Here is a 27,116-nt window from a genome sequence, read left to right on the forward strand (position 1 = left end):
CTTCTGGGGTCCCTTCCAACCCTGATATTCTATGATTCTATGATTCTATGGATAATTATGCATATATACTATCCCAGCGGTTTTCAAACAGTCGGTCGGGACACCGTTTTAATGGGGTTGCCAGGGCTGGCTTAGGCTTGCTGGGGCATGGGGCCAAGCCCGAGCCCCCTTGCGCAGGGCCGAAGCAGAAGCCCGAGCCCAACTGCCTGGGGAGGTGGGGCTCGGGCTTTGGCTTTGTCCTCCCCACGTGGGGCAGCAAGGCATGGGCGAGCTCAGTTCCCCCTCCTGGGGTCGTGTAGTATTTTTTGTTGTCAGAAGGGGGTCGCGGTGCAATGAAGTTTGAGAAACCCTGTACTATCCCAAAGCTCTAAAGAACTTACTTCAGTCTATCAAGAACAAGTCAGAAGAGAAGTTGGCTTACAAAGGGCAAACTCTCTTCTTCTCTTTATTTAACTGTATATTTAGCAAGTTTTAACAAGTTTACAAATCCTTGCCATTTAAGTATCAGAAATAAAACAATCATTACAACAGTTAGCTTTTGTTTCAAACAACGTAATATAGGAATATAGTCATCAGATCTTTCTATTCAACAGGGTGTTAACATACTATACAGTGAACAGCATTACAATACCTATGTCATTTCTAGTGATTTTATTAAATTGAGTGAAATCTCTATATACACATATTTAAAAAAACCAAGTATATCTATTAAATGGTAATCATAAAAAACAAAAAAAAATTGGACAGGTATGCTGGTTTATGTAGGTGAATGTACTTTGTCTGAGTTCTGAATAAAAGGTAACCAAATATCAAAGTGTATCTCTGTCCGCTGTCTATGTTGTTGCATACCTAATTTGTACGTTAATTTTTCCACAATAACCTCCATATTTTTTGAACCATTCCTCAATGGTTGAGCACTTCGAGTGCAGAAGGTGGGGGCCTGCAAGGATTCTGAAAATTATTACGGGCCACTCCAGGCTTGTATTAAACTCCTAAGGTTACAGCTTTTCTCCGATCTTGGATTAGTAGATACTTCCACCACACAAGCGCAGAACCCCTTTGAGAGCCCAGGAAGGTGCACTTGGGAATTCCTTCCTGTTGGGTACCCTCAAGCCCTTTCACATCTGCCGTCCAAGGAAGAGCTGAGAAAGAAAAAAAAAGGAAATCAGATGTTGCCACCAGCTAATTAAACAACGTGCACAAACCTCTTAAAACACAAAAATCCAATTCTGTTCTTAAAAAGATAAATTTAAAAAAAAAAAGAGAAAATACATCTGGGAACTCAGGCTATTGCTAGATTTTAAAAGAGCAACTATAAGGATTAAGCACCAAGAATAGTTTCCTTGAGGTCCAGCTTAAAGGTTACAAGCAAAACAAAAGCACCTGGGGTTAGCACAGAGGAATCCACAAGCCATAACAAAATAAAAGGGATAATCTTAATCTGGTCTTCCTAGACATTTCCTGATCTACTTACATATTTGGGGTTTTAAATGAGTAGTTTTTAGGTATGATACTGATGATTTTTTCACACCTGGCCCAAGCTTCTTACAGCATAGCTGCTGCCCTGTCTGCCTTTCCCTGGGAGAACAACCACAGACAGACAAAAGGGGAGTCTTTTTTCAATTTTAAAAAATTCTAGACTTCCTATTGGCTCTTTTGGCCAAGTGCCCACTCACTTCCTTTTACCTATGCATAGCAGTGAGACTTTTTAACCCTTTACAGGTAGAGCAATTAGAGAACAGCTACTAAGAGGGATTTTATAGCTACTGGCTATCTGGGTGTCCATAAAAGGGAGTGTCCCCCCCTTCATTTATCACAGTCCTCTGTCTATATTGTTGCGTACGTAATTCATGTGTTAATTTTTCCACAATAACCTCCATATTTTTTGAACCATTCCCCAATGGTTGGGCTATTTTTCTTTTTCCAGTGAGAGGCTACCAATACCAAGTGACTACTAGCTGGAGAGAATTTAATTCTTCATTTCCTTTTGTGGGACCATTTCCACTAGGAATCCCCAGAAGGATTACAAAAGGATCATTTGGTAATAAATATCCAACAATTTGTGATATTTGATTACAGATTGCATCCCAATATTCTCTAATGACTGGACATGGCCACTATCTATGCATAAAATCTCATTTTTCACCACAATTTTTCCAACGTTTTTAGCCATTCAGTCTATAGATAGATTTTTAATCTGACTGATGCGAGGTACCACTGAAACAGTATCTTAAAGAAATTTTATTTTATTGTGCTACATACTGAGGTTGCTAGTCCTGTTTTCCAGATCAAACCCATCATTCTGGTGGTAATTTGTCTATCCACATCCTTTTGCCAATATGCCACATATGGACACTTTTTTGTTAGAAAAGCTGTCTGCAAAGATTAATATAAATTAGTTATAATTTTTTGTCTTCTAATTGACCACTCATTGCTTTTATTAAAGTTAGCTTTCTGTATAAAACAGGGTTTCTAGAAATTGAGAAACATATTACCTGCTTTGAAAGTACTGGTACCAGGGAAGATTGGGCCAGTTAAAGACAGTTTTGATCTCTAAATCAGTTAGAAAAGTTTATTTACAGAATAGCTGCCCAACCATGTGTATTCCATGGCTTTCCCAGTCTTTGATGCTCTCTGGTTCATGACTTGGGTTAAGATCTGGCTTATTTGCCCCAGATCTCATTGGTGAGGGGAGAGAACTGAATTTATCTCTAGTTTTATCTCAAACCCAGTGTAGCCTTTACTAATGGATGTGTTAAACTTCTGGCAGGCATGACTTTTTATTAATCCATGATAGCCTAGCAATGTTTACACTCTTGTTCAATAGAGACCCAGTGTCTGGCTGGGTTAGAGCACAAATTCTTTCTGAAGATCAAATATCTTTGGTAATTAGGCAAAAGGGGTCTGAGAAACTTCAAAAAAAGACATAAAATGTGAATAGATTTATGACATAAGTTACAATTATTGCTCAGAGTGAAAAATAATTCTTTATATATTACAAAGTTCAATACTGGCTTGTGCAATTTTTGTAATGTATAATTACACACCTTTATCTTTATACATATATTGAACTGCTTCCTGTTTAATTAAATAATATAACAATGGGCCAGAACTTCCCCTGGTGCAAGCTGATGTAGTTCTACTGAATAGAGCTACAATTATTTATATTAGCTGAAGATGTGGCAAATTATTTTTTTTAAAAGTATGGTACCGTTCTCTGGGGGTTGTGTGGTACTTTAAGATTTGCGTGGTTAAAGCACCTTGAAGGTCTGGAACACTATGGGCTGGCACTGTTCTAAACAATTGGCAGTTGGAAGCAGTTGTGGGTGGAGCTGGGTTGGAGAGCGAACTCAAGCATGACGTAGGGCTGGATGTAGCTTGTGAAGAAGACCCCCTCTCACTGTGCTAACTTGACTCATTTTTGGTGTTAATTTATTTTTCTTGTTGCTGTTGCTCTGACTCAGTTAAACTCATTGTAGATTATTTAAAAGTCACATTTGGCTTATTGGATTTTGGGACCCATTACAAGAAAATCCCAGTGGATTTCTTTGATGGAGTCCAATTTGAAACAGCAAGGTGAGTTGTGCAGCGGCAATGATGAAGAGCTCTCTGGTTTAAACAGAAGAAAAAGAAAGATAAAAATGGCATGTATGGAAAAACAGACAGTTTCCATTTGGATAAAAAAAGGTGAGGATTTTGAATGCTATTTGGAAAGGCTGCAGCAGTATTTTTATGCCAACAACTTTGAAAAGATTTTTTTTTTTAAAGATAGATTTTCCCAACCATAGCTGGAAACTGAAAAGAGAAATTTGCAGTCCTGAAAGACTTATGCTTCACTCATGACCTGAGTGATATAAATTATGACTACTTGATGTATTTGGTGTAAAATGGGCTTTTAAAATACACTACCTGGTGGAGAGGTATCAGTTTCACTTAGTAAACAAAGAGGGAAGGATAAAATATAACTGACATCCCAGTTAGTCTCAAAAAACTGCCAGCAATCTGTTGTTTTGTTAACGCCGCAAGAATCACAAATCCAGATGTCAGCAACTGAGTATTGCTGTATTGTTACAACAGCTGGCTATCATCCATAAGGGAGTATATACTACCTGGGAATTCCTATTGAAGAGTGGAGCTCCACTCTGCCCCAACATGCTTCTTCCTTCTCCAACACACATCCTGTGCCAAGACTGGGAAGGTATGTGTAAGGATGGTTTGGCTGGCTTTACACCAACTGACAATTTCCCCCTACTGAGAGAATTCTCTGCTAGACAACTGTGGCCAAATTATGTTCCCTTTGCACTGCTCAAGTAGAGCAAAAGGGACAGAACTGGGGCTGAGAATCTGGCCCATAATCAAGAGGAATAAAAGCTTTTGGATGCCTGCAAGTTGATGTAAAGTAAACCTGTTTGTTGTTACCATCAGTTATTATAAAAGTAAATGGTCCTTCATTAGTAAAGAAAAATTGTCTTACTGCCTTTTCATTCAGGTGATCAAAACAGTAGTTTGTATCTATGAAAAATCTATAGTTGATGAAGTTGGAGCCTTCCTCCCCCTTTTCCTCTTCTCTTGTTCATCTGTCTGCAACTCTTCCCCTTACTCCCTCCTCTGCTGCTGTCCTAAAAGCAGTTTACTTTTGAGAGGGGATAATTGTGACATCACTTATAACTAAATAACTTCTCCCTTCTTCTTATCCTCCACTTTTACCCTTCCTTGTCATTCTCTTTATTTATCTATTTTTTAAAGTCAAATTAATTTGAGGGCTGGGGCAGAGAAGAAGACACATAGACTTAGACCAAAATCCTGCAAAGTCTTAAGCATGTGCTAAAAGTCAATGGGACTACTCAAAGTGCATGAAGTTAAGCACATGCTTACATCTTTACAGAATCCAAGCCTTAGTGCTGATTCTACAAGGTGCTAAGCTAAGCACTTCCTGAAAAAAATAATGCTAACTCCCACTATTTTAAATGGGAGTTGAGGGTGCTCAGAACACTGCAGGATTCCACACAAAAAGACAAACACACTATAAGGATGTACCAACTAGCTCTTTTATAGATAATTTTAATTAGATTATTTGTAAATAGTCAAATTTTTGAGTGCAATAACTATAAAATATTGTCTGAAGGTTAGACAAACTCAGCAATTCAATTATAATGCCTAAAGGTGAATTTAGAAGACAACTGAGGTAATTTTTCTAATTCATTTTATAATTTAACACAACAATTATTTGGAAAAAACAGGTACTATTTGTTCTATTATGCTTTGTTACAACAAAATGTATGAATATTAGTTATGTGGGATTTAGTGGCCTTTGTGCTTTTGGAAAAATGTGTGCTTCTAAGCAGCTACAATGTTTTACTATTGACTTTTATGAATTATTAGACTATTGTCAGTGATTTGATTATAAATATATAATGTAAATCAGTGACGAAATTTCATCTTTTCTGGTATTGGCAATAACAGACTTTGTTATGTGGAATTTGGTATAACTTTATCAAGTATGATACATATTCCTTTCGTTGTTAGTTTGTCTCCTTTATAAAGTGATAGTGTACTTTCTGGAACATTGAATATGAAGATCATAAATTTCTTGTACCTGTTTTTTTAAAAATAAAAGTGACTGATAACAATTTTGGTAAATAACTGAATATTTTATTAGTATTTACTTTTTAATGTGAATACATTGTCTACTCCTGTTAGATTTTGACGACTTTGATAGGACTTGTTCAACCGATAGATTTGTATATGGTCTGTCTATAGCTGCATTGAGTGAAAGACCAGCCCCACTGAAGTCAATGGCAGAATTCCAGTTGACTTAAATGGGGCCATAATTTCATCTGTTTGGGTATATTTAAAAAAAACCCTAATTCTATGAATTAATTTGTAAAGCAGTTGAAGATGAAAGTTATACACAGTGAGTCCAAGTGTTATTATTTCTAATAGAATAATATCATATTTATAGTTTTTTCTTTGAGTATTTCTTGCCTTTGTTTGCTATTCGCTATTTGCACATTGGTGTCTCCGCTTGTATGTAGGTATTAGAGCTCGATGTCCAAGATTTATAACCAGAGGATGTCCTCTGTATGAAGAGAGGCTAGTCATTGTAAACTGCCCTCCAACTGTAGGTTGTGCACTCTTCTTCCACATGAGTTATTGTTTGCAACGATGTTCCATGGTCACAATGTGGAGAGGAAACCAAGCCAAGCCAAAGCATAGTTGCAGAAACTTTGGATGAAATAGAGAGTGGCCTATTGAGCCTGGTCCAGGATCTACAATCAAATGAAAATGGAGGCAGATGCAATGACAGACTCTTCAGTTTACTTGGTGTGTTAGACTCTCTTTTCTACTGGAGCTTCTTCTCTGTAAAGACATAGTTTCAGCTGCTGGCAGTGCTGATCACCCATGCATCCAAAAGTGCGTGATCTACCATAGCAAAGGGGTGTCAAGAGATCAGCCATGATATCACACCTGGTCCACAGGAGTGGGATTCCTCTTTCGAATATCAACAAACCTTAGAGTTGGTACTGTGTGTTGTTTCCTGTCTGAGAATGTGGCATCTGTCAGCTGGATATGTAATCAGCTAGTTCCATCTGTTACAGCCCTCCAAACAACTTTAACAGTAATAACATCTCATTGAAGGTCTGGCAGAGCTATGTGACCTAGCACATACAGACCAGAGGTTAGTGTATTCTTCTGTTAGCCACTAATAATATAAATGGCTGAGTTTAGCTCCCTGTGGACAAGCTGAGTGTGACGGCTGCATCCCTAGCCTCAGAGCAGTATTTAGCTGGAGCAAACATGAGGGCCAAGATAGATGTATGAAGGAATGAAGGGTTTTCTCCCCAGGAGGTTCCCGATAGTTTTCGTATCAAGGCAGTACAGGCAGAGATCTTTATTGTCAGGTGTTTCAGGTGGGGCTCGTATGTCAGGCTAGGTCGAGTTATACTCCCAAATATGTGACAACTAGATGGAATAGCAATAGCCGACCTTGGGCATGGGTCAAAACAGATTAATTGGCAAAACAATTTTTTTGATGGAAAGTAGTTGCCGTTCTCTTGGTTTCACTGAGACTTGGGGCTTGTCTTCACTACCATGCTAAATCAGCACCGCTGTGATTGATGCAGCGGCGTCAATTTAGCACATCTGGTGGAGACGCACTGCATTGATAGAAGCACACTCTCATGTCAACGTAATTAATCCACCTCAACAAGAGGTGGAAGCTATGTCGGTGGGAGAGCATCTCCAGCCAACATACCCTAGTGTAGACACCACATTAAGTCGATATAAGTTATGTCGCTCAAGAGGGTGTTTTTTTCACACCCCTGAGCGACATAATTTACATCAACTTCAGAGATAGTGTAGACAAGCCCTTAGTCTCCATTGCTAAAAGCCACTAGGCAGAGTATCCATGTCTTCGCTAAGATTCCCTTCAAACCTCTGGAAGTCATTTCCAATGTCAATAATATAGGTGACATCTGTATTGTTGTTGATGATGTAAATTCTATGTTTCAACTTTATTTAAAAAAAATCTCTTGTAACAGTAGGAAACTATAATAGTGCCTTCATAAATGTATGCCTGTATCTTATAAATAGATACTGTATATCTCTCCTCAAAAGAGATATCTATGAAGAAGATATATTTTTCTTATAGGTCACATATTGTTCCAAAAACAGCAAGCTTGATCCTAGACTTGAGGGAAGACCATAGCTGATTCAAGAGCATACGTGGACATCGGCAGGGAAAATCACCTACTTGGTTAAAATTCTTAAGTATACAAACCATCAAAGATTAAGAATGCTGAAAATAAGCTTCCAGTCCAATTGATCTACTCAATAATAGATCCCCTACCTATGCTGCCATTCACCTCTAATCACTGTATTACTACAGTTTGATGTCTCCATCAGGTTGAATTCTCCTCACATTTCTTAATGTCTCCCATTAGTTTAGAATAGCCTCTTTCCTTTTAATTTGCTGCAGATTTTTTATCCTGAAGTGGACTCAGCCAATCAACTTTATCCATGCTTTTTTTGGGGGGGAGAAGATTTCACACTATGTATTAGTTCCACAGTATTTGCACAACCAGTTGTACTGGGGAACCATATTTTTGGGTTTCTGGTTACTCATTCAGGCAGAGTGTAAGCCATGTGTGGAAACAGTTTCTGCTTAAAGAGCTTGAACCACTAGTTTTCTCTTCCAATGGGAAACACTGTTACTTGACATGGCATAATCCTATTGGCTGTTGGATGTGAGTGGGCAGTTGATAATCCTGCAGATGCAAATGAAGCTTCACCCAACATCCCATGCAAATGAAGTTAAGGCTGCTGGGTGACCACGTGGTGTTATTGATGGGAGTGAAATCAGACCCCTCCCTCTTCAGGATGACGTCACATGGTCATCTTAAAACCTAGTGATAGGCACCCCTTGTGCCCACTCAGAAGGACCAGGACAGGAGGGAAAGGTAAAGGAGGTAACAGGTGAGTCAGGGGGATCCATGGGGGGGTTCAGCCCCCCAACATCTTGCACCTTGAGTACCTAGCCTCTCCCCAAGGAGCTGATGGAGGGAGCCAATAGGAGCCTTGGCCAAACCCTCTCCCTATTGGTCTGCTGCCTGATATGCAAATGAGTAGAACGTCACTTCCTGGGATAAATCGAGCGCCATTTTCTCTTTCTGGTTTGGGCTGGATCAGGGGCCAGCGGAGGCGGATGGATGGGAGCGGGGCCCTGAGGGGGGCCAGGGCGCTGACGATGCTGCCGCTGTTCTGTGACTGAGAGCTGGGCGCAGCGGGTGGCCCCGGGGCCGGGAGGAGGAGCCGGCGCCGGCGAGGCGGGCAGGCGGCGCAGCGCGGCTGGCTTTGTGAGGAGCGGGAGGCGGAGGCTGCCGCGCGGACCCACGCACTGGGGAGGCGGCGGCGGCGAGGAGCGAGCGAGCTCCCCCTACAGCCTGGCCGGGTAGGTACAGGGAGCGCCCGCCCCCAGCGCGGCAGGGCTGGTCCAAGCGCCCGAGACAGACCGCGCGGCGGAGCGACAGTATCCCCGGGCGGGCTGAGCGTGCTCCGCTCGGGGCACGGGCTGGCCATGCACTCCCAGCTCGGAGCGGCAGGTGCCCAGGAGGCGGCTCGGCTCAGGCAGCCTCGGGCGCCCTGCGTTTCTTTATGGATATACACGCCCACCTCCTGCCCCAGCCCAGAGCATCGTGCCCCAGCGTACATTGTACCTGCTCCATTTACTCGTCACTCCTCCCCCCCATACTTAACGCAGTGAGGAGGAAACCCCCCCCCCCCGACGCCCCCTCCCTCCTTCTCTCCAGGGGTTGGTGTGTGTCTGCAATGGCCTCAGCTCGCCTGGGGCCACAAAAGGTTTAAGGTCCTTGGGACTTGCAGAGTCGGATACATCCTCCACATGCTAAGTATCTGGTACCCACTGGGAGGCGGGTAGAGGGTGCTTCCTGGGTACCCTGCAGGGAGCAGATACCAGAGAAATTCCATAGATTCCATTGTGCATTCTTGACCTCCATTTTGAATAAGCAAGAGTCATATCATCATTGGAAGCAGCAGGTCACATGATATTTCTGAGCATGTGCAGTACAAAAGTAGGGAAAAGGTCAGCTGAGGTACATAACCAAAGTAAGAGAAAGGTCAGGAGGCTGTAATTCTGAGGCAAATAAGGACAGCAGGCATGTGTGGAATATTGATGTGTTTCAGAATGTTTGAATGTTGGTACTGAGCATGTGCAGAAAGTTCTGGAAGGTGAGGTGGAGGGTGCTTCCTAGGTACCCTACCACGCATGGAGTGAGAGTGTTAGAGAGGGCAGTGCTCTCTTTTTCCTGCTTCTCTCCTGCCTGTCACCCTCCCCCACTTTCCTGCCATGGTATAGTATAGAAAAGTACCTTGGGTGTGTAACTCTAACAAGGTAATAGAAGTGATACACAGTACCTCTAAACGCATGGAGCGTGCAGTACTGAAAAACATTCCTGCAGGCAGTGGCAGGGTTGAGCCTCAACCTACGCTTGTCTCCTGATCTGTTTTTTTTTTTGTTTGTTTTAAACTCTCGGTAGTTAAAACCCACATCATCCAGAGAAGGAAGAGAGGTTAAAGGGAAGATGAAAGGATTGAGTTAGTTGGCTGCCTTGTTCAGAGTGTACTGCCTCTTGTGCACACTCCATAATGACTGTGAAGTCCTTTGGTCGTCAGACTTCACGTAACAGATGGGAAGGATGCCATCCTCATTCCAAAACCAAATCTCCTCTTTAACCAGAATACTGAGGGAGTCTAGGCCATGCAGATGTACTTTTGTTCAGGACATCTCTAGAATAGTGGAAGCGAGTAGTCAGAGCCCTTCTGTAAGCCTGATGGTTTCAGATACATTCTAATGATACAGTCTTGTAATGTGAAAATGAGTGGTAGCTAATGTCTAAGTAAATCAGGGTTGTCTTAGGACCTATCTAGGTGGGAAATTGATAAATGAATATTTATTTTACTATAGATATGCCTACCTTTGAGGCTTCTCTACCCAGAGAACTTGACCAGCATTGCTATAGTGGAATAACTGTCACACTAAAGATATTCTAGAATAACTCCCCATGGAGTGTCGATATGGCAAGTTATTCTGGAATAGTTTTAATGGAATAGTTATTCCACTATAGCAATGCTGGTCAAGTTCCCTGTGTAGAGAAACCCTAAAAGTTTGTTTTAAAAACAGTCTCCTCCTCCTCCCTTATCTGGCTGGATAGCTGCATTTTGAGCTAGGGAGAGACTTCCGTGTTTAGAATATGGCAGGAAACCAAAGTTAGTGTAATGAAACTTGTGTTGTTCTCTTTAGTTTATCATACAGAGAGTAACCCTAAGGGAATATACACTCCAGAATAACAAAACTATAATTTTAAATAGCAGTTGTTTTTCAGGAAACTTTTAATTTGATTTCCTCTCCATGCTTCAGAACTAAAGGAACAATTTCCAACAAATCAATTTCTTAGGCTGATATGCATTCCAATAAAATGTTCATCACTTACTGTTTGAGACTATGGTGTAAACTGTCTTAAGTTATGACTAGTTTCCAAAAAAAACAGCTGTTAGTATTGAAATTGTTTGCTACTTTCTTAGCTAAGGAAAACTGTTTTGCTCATTTAAGGGGTGTGCTTGTAAAATTACAAGTTAACTTATTTTAGCTCTTTTTAAATATTTTTATGTATTGCCTAAATACTAAATTAATGCTTAATTTGTTTTTTCTTCAGCTGAAAAACATGCAGCTGGATGAAATGAAACTAAAATGTGAACTGAATCTCGTGTAATTTTAAAAAAATTCTTAATACAGTGAAAATATATAAAATCAACTGAAAATTACAAGTATACTTGCATTCTAAAGCAAGATATCAGAAAAATCTTTCCTTTATTTACAGATCAGGATCAAAATGCAAAGTTCTGCATTTTCCTTGTGACAATTGAGTACAACAAATGTGGATGTTTGGCATAGTGATAGCAGTTTCAGGGTAGATGCAAAATCTTGATCTGAAGTCCTCACATGTAAAGAGAATGAGTCCTTCCCCTGGTATCTTGCTTTAGAATTCAAGTGTGTGTTAAACTCTGTAGAGATGACACATATTCTTTCAGGTTCTATAAATGACACCCCCTCTCCAAATTTTTTTATTTTTCCAAAAGTCTGCTAGTTCACTCTTAGAAAATATAGTTTGTTGAAGAAATCAGCCTTTGCAAACTTCAGTTATAGTTTTTGATTATCTGCTTTTTTGCTTTAAATGTGAAGGGGGAAAAGGGTGAAGGTTATACAGAATATCCTTTTCTTTTGCAATTGTCAGCTGTACAATAGGTGTGCTCTATTTTATTTGAGAGTCTGTATATTAGTCTATGTAATCTGGAATGGAACTTTCCATATCTATATCTCCAACAGTTCATGCACACTTTAAAGGTGACCTGCAAAAAGACTTTTTTTATACAGTTATGTACATATGCCCTTTTTTGCTGTTGCTATTTCCTCCTTTAGAAATAAGAGGAATATCACTCTGGTCTGTCCTGATTTTGGTGGAGGACTTGTAGAGAGTCTGTAGATGAATATTGTTATCTTGCATATTAATTGAAAGGTTGAGGTGTTGAATTGTTGGAAAAGACTTTCTTTTCCAATATGTATGTTGGAAATTTTAAATGGGTGGGGAATTCTTAAAAAACAAAAAAACCCCACATCATCTTTAACTGTCTGACTAAAATTCCTTCCTCAGTTGCTTAGCTGTGTATACCTTCTAGGCTAGTCAGAACCTGAATTTCCAATGTAAATATCAAGCAGGGGGAAAAAATTTCAGCCTTTCTCTGTACATCAGAAATCAAAAGTGCAATTAGTTTTTCATTCTCAGGTCACCTCTGTCTTTCAAGGGGTGAAATTGTTAATTTTTTGCTAATTTTTTGGATGCACAGAAATGGTCTTCAAGCACACTAGTTTTGGTTAAATGTTCCTCTGATTCATAATATAATATTTGAACTATGTTGCTTGGAACAGTGTTTCAATAGTAAACATTGTACTGGTAGGAAGAATCTGCAGTCTTGGTGGTGTCTTCTCTTGATTGAAAAGCAGATCATTTGCATGATTTAATATGGAGAATATTACTATTCATATGCTCTAAAATAGTGGAGAAAACCTCATGCTGTACTCGGGTCCAATACAATACTGTTATGGAAGTTTTACCCAAGTCAGACAATATTTAAAGGAAAAAGGTTAATGGACAAAATACCACTAAGGGCTATATGAATGATTTAAAGATGATTCATGTGTCAGGACTGCAGGATCAGCCATAAAGATAGCAAGTAATCTCAAAGACAGTGATTTGTTTGGGTTTTGCACTTAATTTTCCAAAAGCATTCCATTATTATGTATCTTACTGAATTTTCTTTGTTGACCCAGTGTTGGGTTTGGTTGGCAAGAAACTGGTGGTCGATAGCAAAAGATTGGCGGTAGTTCAGGATGCAACAAACGGAAAGTTTTTGTTAAAGATTGAAGGCTTAAAAAACCAAAACAACTAATGACATGGAAATAAAAATGGATGGATAATACGCTATTCTAGCTGTGAAATACTGAATATTGTGAACTGAGAAAATGAAACTGAGGACTTGGAAAAACAAGCTCAGAAAGTTGGAATTCCTGACTTACGATAGAAGAAAATGTGTTATATATTTTAAATGGATTATCGAAGTGTAGTAAATTATAATTTGAACTCTTCCAAGCATTGTGGTAAGACCAGTGGCATATTTAGTACTTGTGGAATGTACATCTCTTGGATTGAAGAACTGCATCTTGAAAACTGGAATATATAAAGCCAGCTGTGTTCAAGAATATTGTTTTATCTGGATTAATAATCCTGGTCTTCAGTTTTAGAAGAAATTTGATTTGTTAAAACAGGACTGAAAAGTATGGACATGGGTTATTAGTGCTGTCTTAGTTCTAGCTTGGTAGATAGCTTGCTTCTTGAGGAAAGTCTCTCTTCATCTAATTGATACATTGATGCTTCTGAATGAGAAGGAAGATCCTCCAAAAATGGTGGAAGAAATATTTCCAGTGGACTAACACATATATGGAACCCATATCTCCTTGTGGCTGAATTGATCATAGTAGCATTTTATCAACTGCATTCTTGTACAGTAGACTATGGAGTCTGGTGCATATAACCTGATACAATAGCTGCATTGGTTGTAAACTAGAACTTTAAAGTGTCCACATTTCCACTTGATCTTAATTTGGAATAAGGATTTATCTCTTTCCCATGGTATCTGAATGCCTTCCAGAGTTTGTTTTAAAAAAAACAACAAAAAACCAAGGAGACTAGCATCTGTCATATGGGGCTCCCTTTCTGTGAGGGAAGAGGAGAGGAAAATAGCAGGTGGTTTTGTGTACATATTTGTTTGGAAGGAATTAAAGGTTGAAGAAGTGTATTTTCCATCTGGACTGGGTTGAGGATTGGGTTTGTGGTAGCTCATAGTTTCTGTGGGAGAAAAATCCTGACTTCTGTAGAGGTAAGCCTTATTCTGGTAAGGGACAGCTCTCTTGTTTTGAGAAATGGAGCTGTTGAGGGCACTTGAGATTCTGAAAGGTGAAGCAGGTTTTTTTTGGGTGATCTGCTCCCAGACTACTTAGGTTTTGGAAATAAAGACTTAGACCTTCACTGGATCCTCGCAGAGCTGTGTGTGTAAGCATATCACCCAGTTCTTTGTTCTATCAGTAACGTGTTACTGAGTAGGCATGCTGCTGTATTGTGCACCAGTTTCAGTTTCTCAGGGCTGGTGCTTTGAAGCCCAAATAAGTTGCACTGGAATTCAAATAGGAGTTGATGAAAGGTGTGTATTATCAAGGCTAGGTCATCAAAGATGGGATGCAGTCTTCTGGCCAGCTGGAGATGGTAGAAGGTGTTTCTCCTGGATGCGGCAGTACAAGAGGCCAGCGTTAATGGGAAGCACAGAAGAAATCCTAAAGTGCATACTTGTCTTGATGATCAGTGGGCATATTTCTTCAAACAGAGGGGCTTGTGGTGGTGGTGGTCTCTAAGAAGTAATTCCCTCTGCCTACAGCAGGACCTCTGTTTTGCTGGGATTTAACTTCAGCCAGCTTTTCCTCATCCGTAGGTTTACCGTTGCCTAGCTTGGGTAACTGGGTGATAGTGAGATATAGTCATCCCAAAAATCTGTACAATGTTAGAAATCCACACTGATTTTACCAAGCAAGAAATCTGAATGTACATCAGCTGAGAAGCACTGCTATAGCCATACCATTATTTACAAATCTGTTTTTAAAACTCAGCTTACATTCGCGGCTTCAGCTGTCCACCGTGGTTTTGAAGTGGTGGAGTTCTGCAGGTTGGAAAACTGCATTAGTCTTCTATTGCAATGTCTGGTTCCATGTCACTTAAGCAAAGTGGTCTTTGGTAGTAGCAGTTGCAGGAAAACCTGATTTCATGAACAACTGTACTTAATATATCTGAGCAGATACATGGCAAAAAGTACCCACTGCGCGCGCACACACACAGATTGCGGTTTCCTTAGAGGCAGAAGTAGCATCACATTTTCATTTGCATGTTATATCTCCACTAGGTGAAATAGTGGTGGTTTTCTAAATCTAGTCAGAAGTTAGCATGATTCAGGCTTCCATGCTGAAGCTCACAATATAGCTACCAAACAGGAACGAAGAATAGAATTTGGCTACTTTTCAGTCAGGGTGGGAGGAATTTGAATTATTTTGAAATCTTGGGGTAACATAAGAACATGCATGTTTGTTTTAGAGTAAGGAAGTGATCTCATAAGATCATATACTAATAGAGAACAGTTCCTTGTTCAAAGCCTTTTGCTCTTCATGCTGGAAAGTAGACTTTTGAGGGAAGCATTCCCCATGATATAAATTATTGCTATAACACTACACAGCATAAGTGTGCATGTACAAATGTTCCATCACATTATTTTTGTCTTTCTCTTTCAGGAAAAGTGCAAAATGTTTCAAATTCCTGTTCAAAATCTTGATAATATCAGGAAGTCTCGAAAAAAGGTGAAGGGCATTCTTGTGGATATTGGGCTTGACAGCTGCAGGGAGTTATTGCAGGTAAAGAATTGAAGTAACGTAACACAAACTGCTGAAACTTGAATTTTAAATTTTTGAAAAGTCTTTCACAGTTTAGTGTATATATACTATTCATCTGTCTTAGAAATTTATAATGTGGGTGGGTCAAGAAAGAACTGCATCCTTACTTGGATGATTGATTGCCTGAGTCTCGCAATCTGTTATAGGCCTGGAATTGGGAGTTTCCTGCAACATAAGTTATTGAAACATTTTGATTTTTAGAAAGGCATGAAATGCAGGGTGCTGCATACTCTTTACTGGTAGTATTGCATCAAATGAAAGCACTGTTACTTAAGGAAATGTTGCTTGTCCGCTACATGAGTGCTTTCCTGTATTGGACTCTTAATTTAAAAACAAAACCAAAAAAGCCAACAACCAAACTACAAACGATGAACAAATGAAGACGTGAGCAAACTCAAAGGGACTAACTGCTCTGCCTTGGCATATCAAGAAGAAATCTCTAAAGGATGTACAAACTGTCAACATTTATAAACCAAGCAAAGAGAGACCGTAATCTGTTACAGGTTTTAGAAACTTGACTCAAGATCGCTTCGTGGGGGGAAAAAAGTCAAGCTGTTGTGTGGCAATTCAGTATTGCATCTCCACAAATTTAAGCAGTCTATCATCAAGTGCACTGAGGCTATGAAGACAAATGTGACATTGTTTTGTTGAGCAGAGACTGTCATTTTCTGAGGAATACTTAAATGCAACAAGCAAAGAGAATATGCACGAACAGATTTGGAGAACTTAATATCAAAAAGCTGCAAATGCAATCACTTTTCAAGAACTAAATAAACTACTAAATGGTAGCCTTGACTTGACCAGTTGTTAAATATGATCTTTCATTGCCTTTTCAGTATATTTGACTTGACTTTGTCACCAGATGAGGACTTAACGTTACGTCTGTAGGTGTGACCTGCTCATAGGATAAAGGACTAAAACATTTTGTGGGAAATCTTGCTGTGTTTTTACAGTGACTGCTATTTGAAATTGGTCATTTAAGACTTGCACACAAAATAAATGTGCTTTGGATCACTATGCTTCGCTAATCCTGAAACAGTGTTGACATTTGGTTATTCTAGTTAAATCTTTGTCTGAGGGACTTTAGCATTTGAATAAACTTGACAAAAGAGAACACTTTTATGTATTTGTCCAGTATTTTGCATATTCCCTCTATTCTGATTGAAAATACTATATTTTAATCAGAATATTTCTCATTCCTAAATTCTTATACCTAGATCCTTTGAAGTCCAAATCTTGGTTTGATATCAATTTCTTACTATGGAAATTATTGTAAAATCAACTTTTGATTGCGCTATAGAATAAATTGAGAGAGGATTAATGACTAAGACCCTCTTCAAAGCATAAAAAGGTTTTTGGCAAGCATGGTAATCATGGCGGGAAGATGTGGTCAGTGTGAATAGAAAAAGGGCACAGCAAATTGAGTTATCGGATATAAAATCCTTGTCAATTCAGTTACTGATGTTTGGCTTTCTAGATAAGCTACAGCTATTTCTGTTGAGTATGGGAGGACTTCATCAACTGCGATGATGGTTTTTAGACTTCTTGGGTTCAGTATTCTTCCATTGCAGCATAGTGTGACTTTCAGTAATCACTAAACCATTTTGACCAGTGTTGATATTTAATAGGTAAGAAGTAGCTTAGTTTCTCCATATCTAGATGAAATTTTGGACACCCACTCCTCTTGGGGAGGAAGGAAAATCCAGTAACCATAATCATTATCATGATAATGATAATGTTATAGAACTAACCTACCATGCTGAGGTAACTATGAAACAGGACTTCTAAAAAGGAAGTTTCTAGTAAGATATAATAATTAGCATTTGTCTCTGGAGGCAAGGTACGTCTGAAGGTTGGTCTCTCTTTGTAACCAGGAGAACAAAAGGGCCTGTTTGTTGGCTAACAGCTTTTACTCTCTCTACTTTGAGAGGAAGACATGGGCCTTCTGTCCCAGATTCATGGTTGGATCTGCTGCACAACCATATCAGGGTGGATTTAAAAAAACAAACAAAACACTTCTTAAAATTCACCATGAAATTATGACAATATATGCTAAGACCTAAACTTAATATGTATTCTTTTTAATTTAAATGATTTTATTAGAGTAAACAATACCTATTTGCTTCCAGAGTTTTTTAAAGGAAGTGAAACCACTAAGCATGGGGAAGTCCCTGGCTAAGCACATGGAACCAGAGCTTATAGAAGTGCTAAACCAGTTTTTTGACAGCAGTAGCCTCTTCTGTGGGGTGCAGAGAATATTTTTTTCCTTTCACTTTATTCAACTGTTCACTTCAATGGCTAGTTCATCCAAAGTTGAGGAACCAACTAGGAGTAGAAAAAGCAGGGAAGCTGGCTTACTTCAAATCTATTGGGCGGGGAAAAAAACTACATGTGAGAGGATGAGATCTACTAGTTCTAAAATCTTGAAGGACATAGTGACCAGAAACAATCTGTTCAATTTACTAACTACAGATAATACTTTCTTTACTTAATAAATTGATTAGTTCTAAGAGCAAAACATGTTTTTGATAATTTTTTCCCCTTCTGTATCCATACTAAAGGTGGTTTTATGTAATTAACTGGAATTCATTTAAAAAGACTTTTTTCACGCAAATAGAACTTGCCACAGATCATAAGTTTAAAAAAAAAAAAATCTAGTGAATGAGAAATGCATCATTCACCATTTTTCTAACATAATAAATTAATATGAAAATCTGAATAAATGAATGTTAAGATAGATAATTGCTTAAATAAATGTGTATATAGATGTACTGTAGCCTCCTGGTTAGCAGGAAGTAGTACCAAATTTGGTATCATAGCTATATTTAGTTTGGTAACCATTAAAATGGTAAGTTGAAACCATGAGAATCAGATTTGCTTTAGGAAGGTAACTTTAATAATACCAGTGCAAAATAAGATTAAAATCAATTAGTTAAATCATTTTCTGCTTTTAATCACTTTGATTTAAATCAGTCTACCCTGAACAATACTACATTAAGTGCACCTATAGTGTGACGTCTTAGATGTATTGTCAACTTATTCGAACTCTTCTCCAACAGGTTAGGATCTGCAGTAAATATTAAAAGTTAAAGCAGAAGTCAACATTCAAGATTTTTGAGCCTAAGTCCCTTCTGGTAATTGCTTTGTATAAGTGAGAGAGTTTTTCATTCATGAGGTACATCAGTGTAGAAAGTAAATACTGTAAAAAGTTACACAAATTCAAGGACAACTTGGCATTCCTTGGATCCTTTTATAACTGATTACACCAGGCTATGTAGATTCCACAAATACAAGTGCTGCGTTAGCAAAATGTTAGGTCAGTATGTGTCTGACAAGCTTTTCTACTTTCTTATCCATTTAACTTTTGGGAGAAAAAATTGGGGGGCTATAGGATTTCTCATGCTAAGTTTTTTTTTATCTTAAGATGCTGTCTGCAGGGATCGTGGGCTTTGGTGGGAAGCTGTTGACGAAGTTTAAGTATCAGCTTTAGAATTTCTACAGGGATTGGTGGGGAGGGGCAGGAGCTGTTTTAGAATCTTTCCATTTATTGCTCGGAGAAATTTTGCAGCTTTCCAAAGTGAGGGGGAGGATTCTTTGCTTGTCTCTTCTAGGTTGTGGGAGACATCTCTGGGTTTGAATTGCTCTTTTTGAATTCTTGTGATTTATTTTCACTATTTCTGGATTTCTTATTTTGATGCTCTGTTTTAGTTTTTCCTTTTTGAGACTGGCTAACGAGACAGATCTTTGCACAAGAAACTCTTACTGGTGTGAGTTTGAGGATATAATTCTAAAGCTGCCTTTTGGCCTTCCTTTAACTTATAGGGCAATTGGGGTAGCTGGAGGCCTGCAAAACAGACCACTTGAGCCCCCTTTTTATCTTTCTGTGTCTTTGTCCATGTTGGAAAGCTTCAGCTGTAAACTCTTTCTTCTAGAAGAACCACTTTAGTAGCAGCTGCTTGAAATTAAGGCAGACCAAAAATTTAGGGATGGGCTCTTTTGACATTACAGAAGGGGAGAAGTATGCACAAAAAAAATTTCTGTGGCCATAGGCTTTCTGTCTAATTGAACGTCAAAGCAGAAGACACTAGTCTGAAGTGGATGCTCTGCAAAGCAGAACATGGGTTTGTTTTTAAAGGCATAATAGCTTAGTGGTTTGAGCATTGGCCTGCTAAACCCAGGGTTGTGCATTCAATCCTTGAGGGGGCCATTTAGGGGTCTGGGGCAAAAATTGGGGATTGGTCCTGCTTTGAGCAGGGGGTTGGATTAGATGACCTCCTGAGGTCCCTTCCAACCCTGATATTCTATGATTCTGTGAATCATGGTTCTCTTTATTTTATTTTTTTTAACTTTTAATATGCGCTTTCATAAGGTAAATATTTAATGTCATGGGCTTAAGCATAAATTTCTAAAACTTACTCTGGTACTAGTTTCTGGTATTCTTTGAATGTCAAACTGGCATGTGGGATTGGTGGATAACTTCCACTGTGCCAAAGTCTAGTGGTATATTAAGTATAGTTGCCATATGGCAGAAACTGCAAAAGAAGGATTGGTGTGCAGAGGCTTGGGTAGAAGATGGAGATGGGTGGTGAGGGGAAAGGAACGGAGCTTAACTTTTGGATGTAGAGAACAAGAGACAAATATAAATTTTGAGGATAGGGTGAACTAGTTTTGGGGTGGAGGATTCCAAGAGAACCAATGCCAAACACCTATTTAAATGAGGTAGGTTGTTCTTAATCTCAGCAATAATACTCTTTCATCCTGCTGGTGACTTTTGTGCCTGCAAGGAACATATGTTCTCACAACTTGAAGGACATTTAGTGCTTTATTTCAGGAAACTAGTTCCCGAATGCATAATCTTTGCAGATAAAGTGATAAAGATGCTTTGCTGAAGAGTAAAAAGACTGAGTTCCCTTTGCAAAATGACTTCTGGAGCGGAGGAGGTGGAAGTGAGGTCATGGAAAAGGAGGGGAGTGGAGGCAAATGCTGAAGTGATGTGGATTAAAGGAAAAAAGGAGTTCCTTAAAAGATTCCTGAACTTGGATAGAAGCAAATGGAATAAAGAGTAGCCCCAAATCATTCTGAACACTTAAGATTCTCTTTTTTAAATATTTTGTTTATATTAAATAACTTGAGGTGGTAGTTTGATTAAAAATAACCTAATAAGGAGTGAGTAAGGTCATTTTGAAACATTGGACCCTAATTTTTCTGAACTTGAAGTGCACAATATTGAGTTTTGGCAACCTAGATTTTTTTTCAATCAGTTTATCATAATTTGAATTTTTCCCTGTGTTTTTTAAATACATATTTTGTACATGCAATCTGTTTTGTAAATAATTTTTGTGTGTGTATATGTATATATGTATATGTATATATATATATATGTATATATATGTATATATATATATATATATAATTTTTTTTCCCCTCTCTTTTAGAATCTTAAAGGTTATGATCCAGGAGAAAAATATTTTTGCAACACTTCATGGAGTGATGTGTCTCCTTGGGAGTCTGTGGGCAAGAGGAAGGTATGTATGCTTGCATCAGGTGGTCTGGGCAATTAAATTGAATGTTGTTGCAAAGGATGGGATGAGGATGGGATTCAGATAAAATCCTAATGAGAGTGTAATACTCTTACATAGGATGAAAGGAGGTGATTTCCTGGCTTCAAGGATTCCTCTTCTCCATAATAATGAAAATCTACAGAATTTCTGCAGAAAAGCCCCTTTAAGGGAAGCTGTAAGTTTGTAAGGACCAGGTTCTGAGTGTCCCTACACTGATACACAAAGTGGGGGCAATACAGGAGCCTGACCCACCCATGTTTCACTCCCTATGTTACCCAGATACAAAGTCTGGTACTGGCTAATGACATTAGCCACCACAAAAGGGTAGGGAGGAGGCAGAGTCCTGACCACACTGTATCCTCCTTAGGGGTATAGTAATAGGGCAGCTCCATCTGGAGTGCCCTCCTGCATCAGGCCACAGCATGCCAGATGCACCAACCTCAGTTACCTTCCTTCAGAGTCCCCAGTATCTCTACATAAGCGTTCTTGTCTCATGACTACCCCTCCTTGGAGCTTATGTTTATTACAACAATGTGGCCAAATAGTCCATAACAGGAGTCCTGAAATCTAGTCCATTTATCACCCCTATGCATGTAGTCCTTAAAATCCCATGCCACCTGATCAGTCAACGTAGCACATACCACAGTCTGATGTCTTCTACCACACCTGGTCTCTTCCTCAACCCTCTCCTAGGTATTGCTTCAGCATCTCTCATGACTCTTCAGCCCTCTCTGGCCTTCAGGCTTTAGCTCTCTGGCTCTGAGAACCAACAGGCATCTCCTTTCCTGTTCTCAGCTTTCAACCCTCTCCAGCCTACTCTGGTTTAGGAAGGTCAGCAGACTAGCCCCTTCTCTGGCTTCCTAGCCTACAGCCCTTTTCAGCTTCCCAACGCTTGGCTCAGGAATGTTAGCAGGCTAGCCTTTCCATTGGCTTCTAGATAATTCTTCTCTCTTTTCAGAGAGGGCTGTTTCCCGGAGATTTCCTTCCATGGTCTCTGGTAGTGGAAAGCTGCCAGTCTTCTGACTCCCAGGCATCTCTCATCTGTCCCTTTTCCTGACTAATTCTCTTGACTCCCAGGTGTCCTCTTAAGCCCCGTTTAGGTCAGCTGATGAGTCAAGGTGCACTGGCCCATCTCCCTCTTAAAGGGCCAATGTCCCCTGTGACAGATACCAGAGGCCACAGTCCACCCTGCATGCCGGGGAGCTCTAGATGTGCCTCCTTAATACTTCCTCCTCTTCTGCCTTTAAAGACAGGTCAGTTCTTTAAGGTCAGTTGAGCTCTTTATTGCTTGTGTAAACAGAATAGTGTGATGTAACAAGAACACAGAAGGTTATGGAGGTTGTAAAGCAATCGAAAACATGAATGGATAGATGTGGGCAACTGAGGGAGAAGCTGAGAGAATTGTGTGGTGGAATGGGCTGCAGTGAAAAGCACACTGTGAAATAGCCCCCACCCTTTGTGTCTAGTTAGCCAGACAAAGGGAATCCCATGCAAAGAGGACTGTGGAAGGAAAACCGGGATGACAAATAAAATCCAAGTCCTGTTAGAGACTGACTAAATTCCTCCCTATAGGAAGGTTCCTGGAAGAAAGGACAACCTCCTTTGAACCCCCTCGAAAGATCTAGGATTTCTTGCGTTATTGTTCAAGTAATGCTGAAACTGTGTTTTGGTATGGATTGCTTCTATGGATGACTTCTCTCCATAATGAGTGCTGCTCTTCTCCCCCTCAGAAATGGACTGTTAAGAATGTTTCACATGTTACTATGTGAAATTGCTTTGTGGTATGCTTTCATTGTGCTTAAAGGTTATTGCACTACTAGCATCTGTGGAAGAACTCGGTAGCCACCTCTTTTGGAATGCTGAACATATAGGCATCTATGGTGCTGATGATCTGTACTGCTTGTGATTTAATAGAAAAGGTAGTTGTATTGTCGTCTTACCGTTTTTGTGACGCTCCAAATTAGTTTGTAGACCGCTGAATAAATACTAATTTTAAAGAAACATAGGCTGAGCAAGTTTTTTTTTTAAAGTAAAAATATATTTAAAAAAATAATGGCTTGATACTTCTGCAAGAGTTGCCAATTGAAAATGAACAGAAACACATTGTTTTATGTTTTAAATTGGAATATGTGGACTTTATTTTAAAACTTTATTTTAAAATCTGTTCCTCCTTCACATATTGAACAGAGAGCTGACTATCAAAAACTCCTACATACAACTTGGAGTTAGATTTGATGCAGGGAAGTAGAATTGCTGAGAAGTTAGTATTAACATGGGAGCAAGTTCTTTTCTGCATCTGACTGTCTTTGTGAGTTAGCTAGAATTTTTAAGGAGTCCAGCCCAGAATCAGGTTCCTAGTTGTCTGACACCTCTTTAAATCAACAAGAGAGATATTACAGGGCTTTGCGGCTGAAAGGGTTATCATCATCCTTTTTGGTTTCTGAACGTTTTTCCTCTCTTCATTCCCTTTATATCCCCTTGTTGGAGACTGGTTTTGCCTCTTTGTGCAAATACCAGAGGTAGTTCAGACTTATCTGATGCTTTTAGGGCTTGATCCCACTGTTTCTTTTGCATCCTGCTGTGCAAACAGAGCTGTAATTCAGGGCTCCAACCTTATTTCTTAGCAATCTTGCTTTTAAAATTTTGTTTTTTGGCAGCGGCAGTAAGCAAAATCTCCCTTAGGGAACCACATTTTCTGGATTCTGTTCCCTGAATGGGATCACCTCTCTCACAACATCATGACAGAGAAGAAAGCTAACCTGAGTAAGCCAAAGGCCAGACAGTGTTGTGAATCTCTGAGGAGACCACCTTAGGGCTGTAGAAGAGAAGCTCTGCCACATCTTTTGGTAGTCTCTCTGCATCTTCCTGTCCCTCGCACATCAGCCAGAACTTCTGGAGACACCCGCTCAAAGGTGAGGCAGCCCTCTTCAATACTGGGAGGGTGGCAAATGGTATATCTTCTTGCTGAACAGGTATCTTCAAGGGCTAATACAAAAATCCTTTCTCCTGTACCCCTTTTTCCCCAAACCTATTCTAGATCAGTCCACTTTTTTTTTCTCCCCAAAAGGAAATAAAGCTCAAGGATGGTCTTCCATATGTAAATGTGGGTGAGTGAGTCAGTTAGGACAGAATCTGGCTTGCTGCTTGACTCCCCATCTTAGGATGCAGAATGAGAATTCTTAGAGAATTATCCCCCTACATTACCTCCTCATTTATATATCTGAGGGTGAGGAGAATCACCAAGGACCCAACCACAGGTTATTTTCTGAACTAGGAAAAGGGACAGGTCTCCTAATGGTGATGAGAATCTCCACTGTAAAAGGCCCGCTTCCTCCTCCCCTCATGCCCAATCTTTAATTGGCCAGAAAATGTAATGACTGAGAGCAAGAAGCAAATACGTATGCCTGGTCTTTGTTCTCAGCAAGTTTCAGCTCTTATAAAAGAAGGATAATTATGTTGGAACATAACCTTGAGCCAGAAAAATAGAAAATGTTCTTCCTTAGCAGACATATTTTGAAACAACAGGGAAGAAGTGGTAGCCATCAACAAGATCCAACTAGAAAAAGGATGAACGAACTAAATCTAAGGGAGAAATCTCCCATCCAGAGCCAAGGTATATTTTGCCATCCCTCCGCATTCCTCCTAAGACATTAAGGGAAATACAGCTGCCCATTCCAGTGAAATCCAAAAACTACAAACCACCTGCAAGGGGAGGAGCTCCTTTCATTTTTACCCTCAACAAAGGTGTCAGTGAAGGGGTTAACTTTATTCTGGGGTAGAACTTGAGCCCACAGATACCAAGGTGTGGAAACCAAATTTCCTTCCAGTCGAAATAGCATGCTGTATCTACGTCTTTCCAGAAATATGGCTGGAAGTAGGATACTCTCCTACTCAAGTGAATAGATCCAATCATCTTCAGCTGGGTTGATTTCCATTCTTCAGACTGGAGATGGAGCTCTAGGGAGTGCCGTATGGATACCAAGTTCCTCCACGTCTCTTTTGTTAAACTCTCTTCAACTGTGAGAGACATTGAAAAGCATTCAATTATCCTGAGATTTCACACCATCTGCAGTTAAGAGCAATCCTCTGTTCTTTAGGGGACTCAGGCCTTTACTCCCTAATTATCATAGTTTAGCTTTTAAAAAAATGTTTTAGGCCATCATAGACTTCAAGAAGCTGAATAGGTGGTTGAAGAGAATTTATAGTCATAATTGAGACTTTAGCTTCTACCATCACTGCAGTCTCTTCAGGAGACCTACTGACATTGGTGGAACTGGGAACTTGTTTGCATATTCCCATAGGTCCTGTCCTTGATAATTCTCAAGTTTGTCTAAGGAAATCGCCACTATCAATACAAAACAGTAATCTTGGCCCTCCACTCTGCTTGAAGTAGTCAGTGAAGGAATTGCTAGTGATAATAAGTAGGCTAAGGGGCTCTAAGAACTCATTGATTCTTGTTTCTAGGTAACATACTCATCAGAACCTCCTCCCCAAGGATCTTACAGGCAACAGTTTGGGACACTTTCCATGCTTCAGGCACAAAGTTTTATAATAAATCCAAAGAAGAGTTCACTGGTCTTCTCTTTGAGCATTGTCCTCTTAGGACAGTGATTTTTCAACCTGTGGCCCATGGACCCTGGGAGCCCACAGACTACGTCTAAGATTTACAAAGGGGGTCTGCACTGCCATTTGACATTTTTTAGGGGTCCGCAAATGAAAAAAGGTTGAAAACCACTGGCCTGGGAGATGGGAACACAAGGAGAGCTGTAGTCTTTGTGACACGCAGCAAAGACACTGATCTGCACAGTACTTGTATTATTACCATATGTATTCCACTCATCTTTCCTTGCAATTGCTGGGCCTAATGTCTCCAATTGTGCATAGAAATCATCCCGTGAATGAATATACAGATGAGATTTCTCCTTCAGGTTTGAAATTATTCCCAGCAAGAAATGCACATGAAAAGGAAAATATGTCGCCCCAACTAACTTACTCCCTCTGTGGAAGTAGGAAGCCTACACACTAAGTTCCTTCCCTCAGTCCGTACTTTAAGGTCTGATTGAAAACACTAGTCTAGCAGGTTTAGGAGCCCACTTGGATTGTGTGGTTGAGGTTGGCTTCAAAGCACCAATCTAGAAATAAGTGCACCAGCTTGCCTTCTGAGAATTTCAGGATCACCTGAGGCAAGAGCATGTTGTCCCATCAGACAACACAACCACATAAGATGAAGAGGGGGACTTGTGGTTCAAATCAAAACACATACAAGCCTTGCAGATCCTACTGTGTGTGTGATATTACATAATCTCCATCAGGGTAAACCAAATACATTAGAGCCTTAGAGTTACGAACGCCTCGGGAATGGAGGTTGTTCATAACTCAAATGTTTTGTAACTGAACAAAACAGTGGTTGTTCTTTCAAAAGTTTACAGGTGAACATTGGCTTAATACAACTTTGAAACTTTGCTATGCAGAAGAAAAATGCTGCTTTTAACTATCTTAATTTAAATGAACCAAGCACAGAAACAGGTTTCTTTCCTTGTCAGATCTGTTTTTTTTTAAATTTTCCCTTTATCTTTTTAGTAGTTTAACACAGTATTGTGCTGTATTTGCTTTTTTGAGGGGAAGGGGATCCACTGCTGCTTCTTGACTGTACTTCCAGTTGCAAATGAGGTGTGTGGTTGACTTGTCAGTTCATAATTCTGGTGTTTGTAACTGTGAGGTTCTACTGTAAAAGGATCCTGGAATACAAAAAGCAGATTGGCTAACTCATCTGTGGATAGAAAATTTGGAGTGGGCTCTGAACCAAGAAATTTTTCAGCTGCTAGACTATCCCAGGTGGATTTAGTCACATACAGACAAAATGCAAAAACAAGGCCCCTTCTTCATCGGAGATCATTGGGAGCAGATGCTATGGCCCACAGATGAGCAAATTT

The 27,116-nt window shown here is 39.7% G+C and overlaps 1 protein-coding gene across 3 annotated transcripts in view; it reads left to right on the forward strand.

Annotated features, from left to right (window-relative positions):
* The first annotated feature begins 8,653 nt into the window (after positions 1-8,653).
* ADNP2 (ADNP homeobox 2) overlaps positions 8,654-27,116 on the forward strand; it is a 31,375-nt gene continuing 12,912 nt past the window's right edge. For 2 of the 3 annotated variants that reach the window (XM_084618732.1, XM_084618731.1), the window contains exons 1-2: positions 8,654-8,950; positions 21,058-21,147. Coding sequence is in view for 1 of the 3 variants with exons in the window: in XM_084618730.1 (XP_084474856.1) it covers positions 15,476-15,583; positions 21,058-21,147 (198 nt within the window). In the remaining 2 variants the exon portion in view is untranslated. Of the gene's footprint in view, positions 8,951-15,463; positions 15,584-21,057; positions 21,148-27,116 lie in introns of all 3 variants that reach the window. The other variant, XM_084618730.1, reaches the window with a different exon arrangement.

This window comes from Lepidochelys olivacea, assembly GCF_965140295.1.
Source record: "Lepidochelys olivacea isolate rLepOli2 genome assembly, chromosome: 2".
Classification (NCBI taxonomy): Eukaryota; Metazoa; Chordata; order Testudines; family Cheloniidae; genus Lepidochelys; species Lepidochelys olivacea.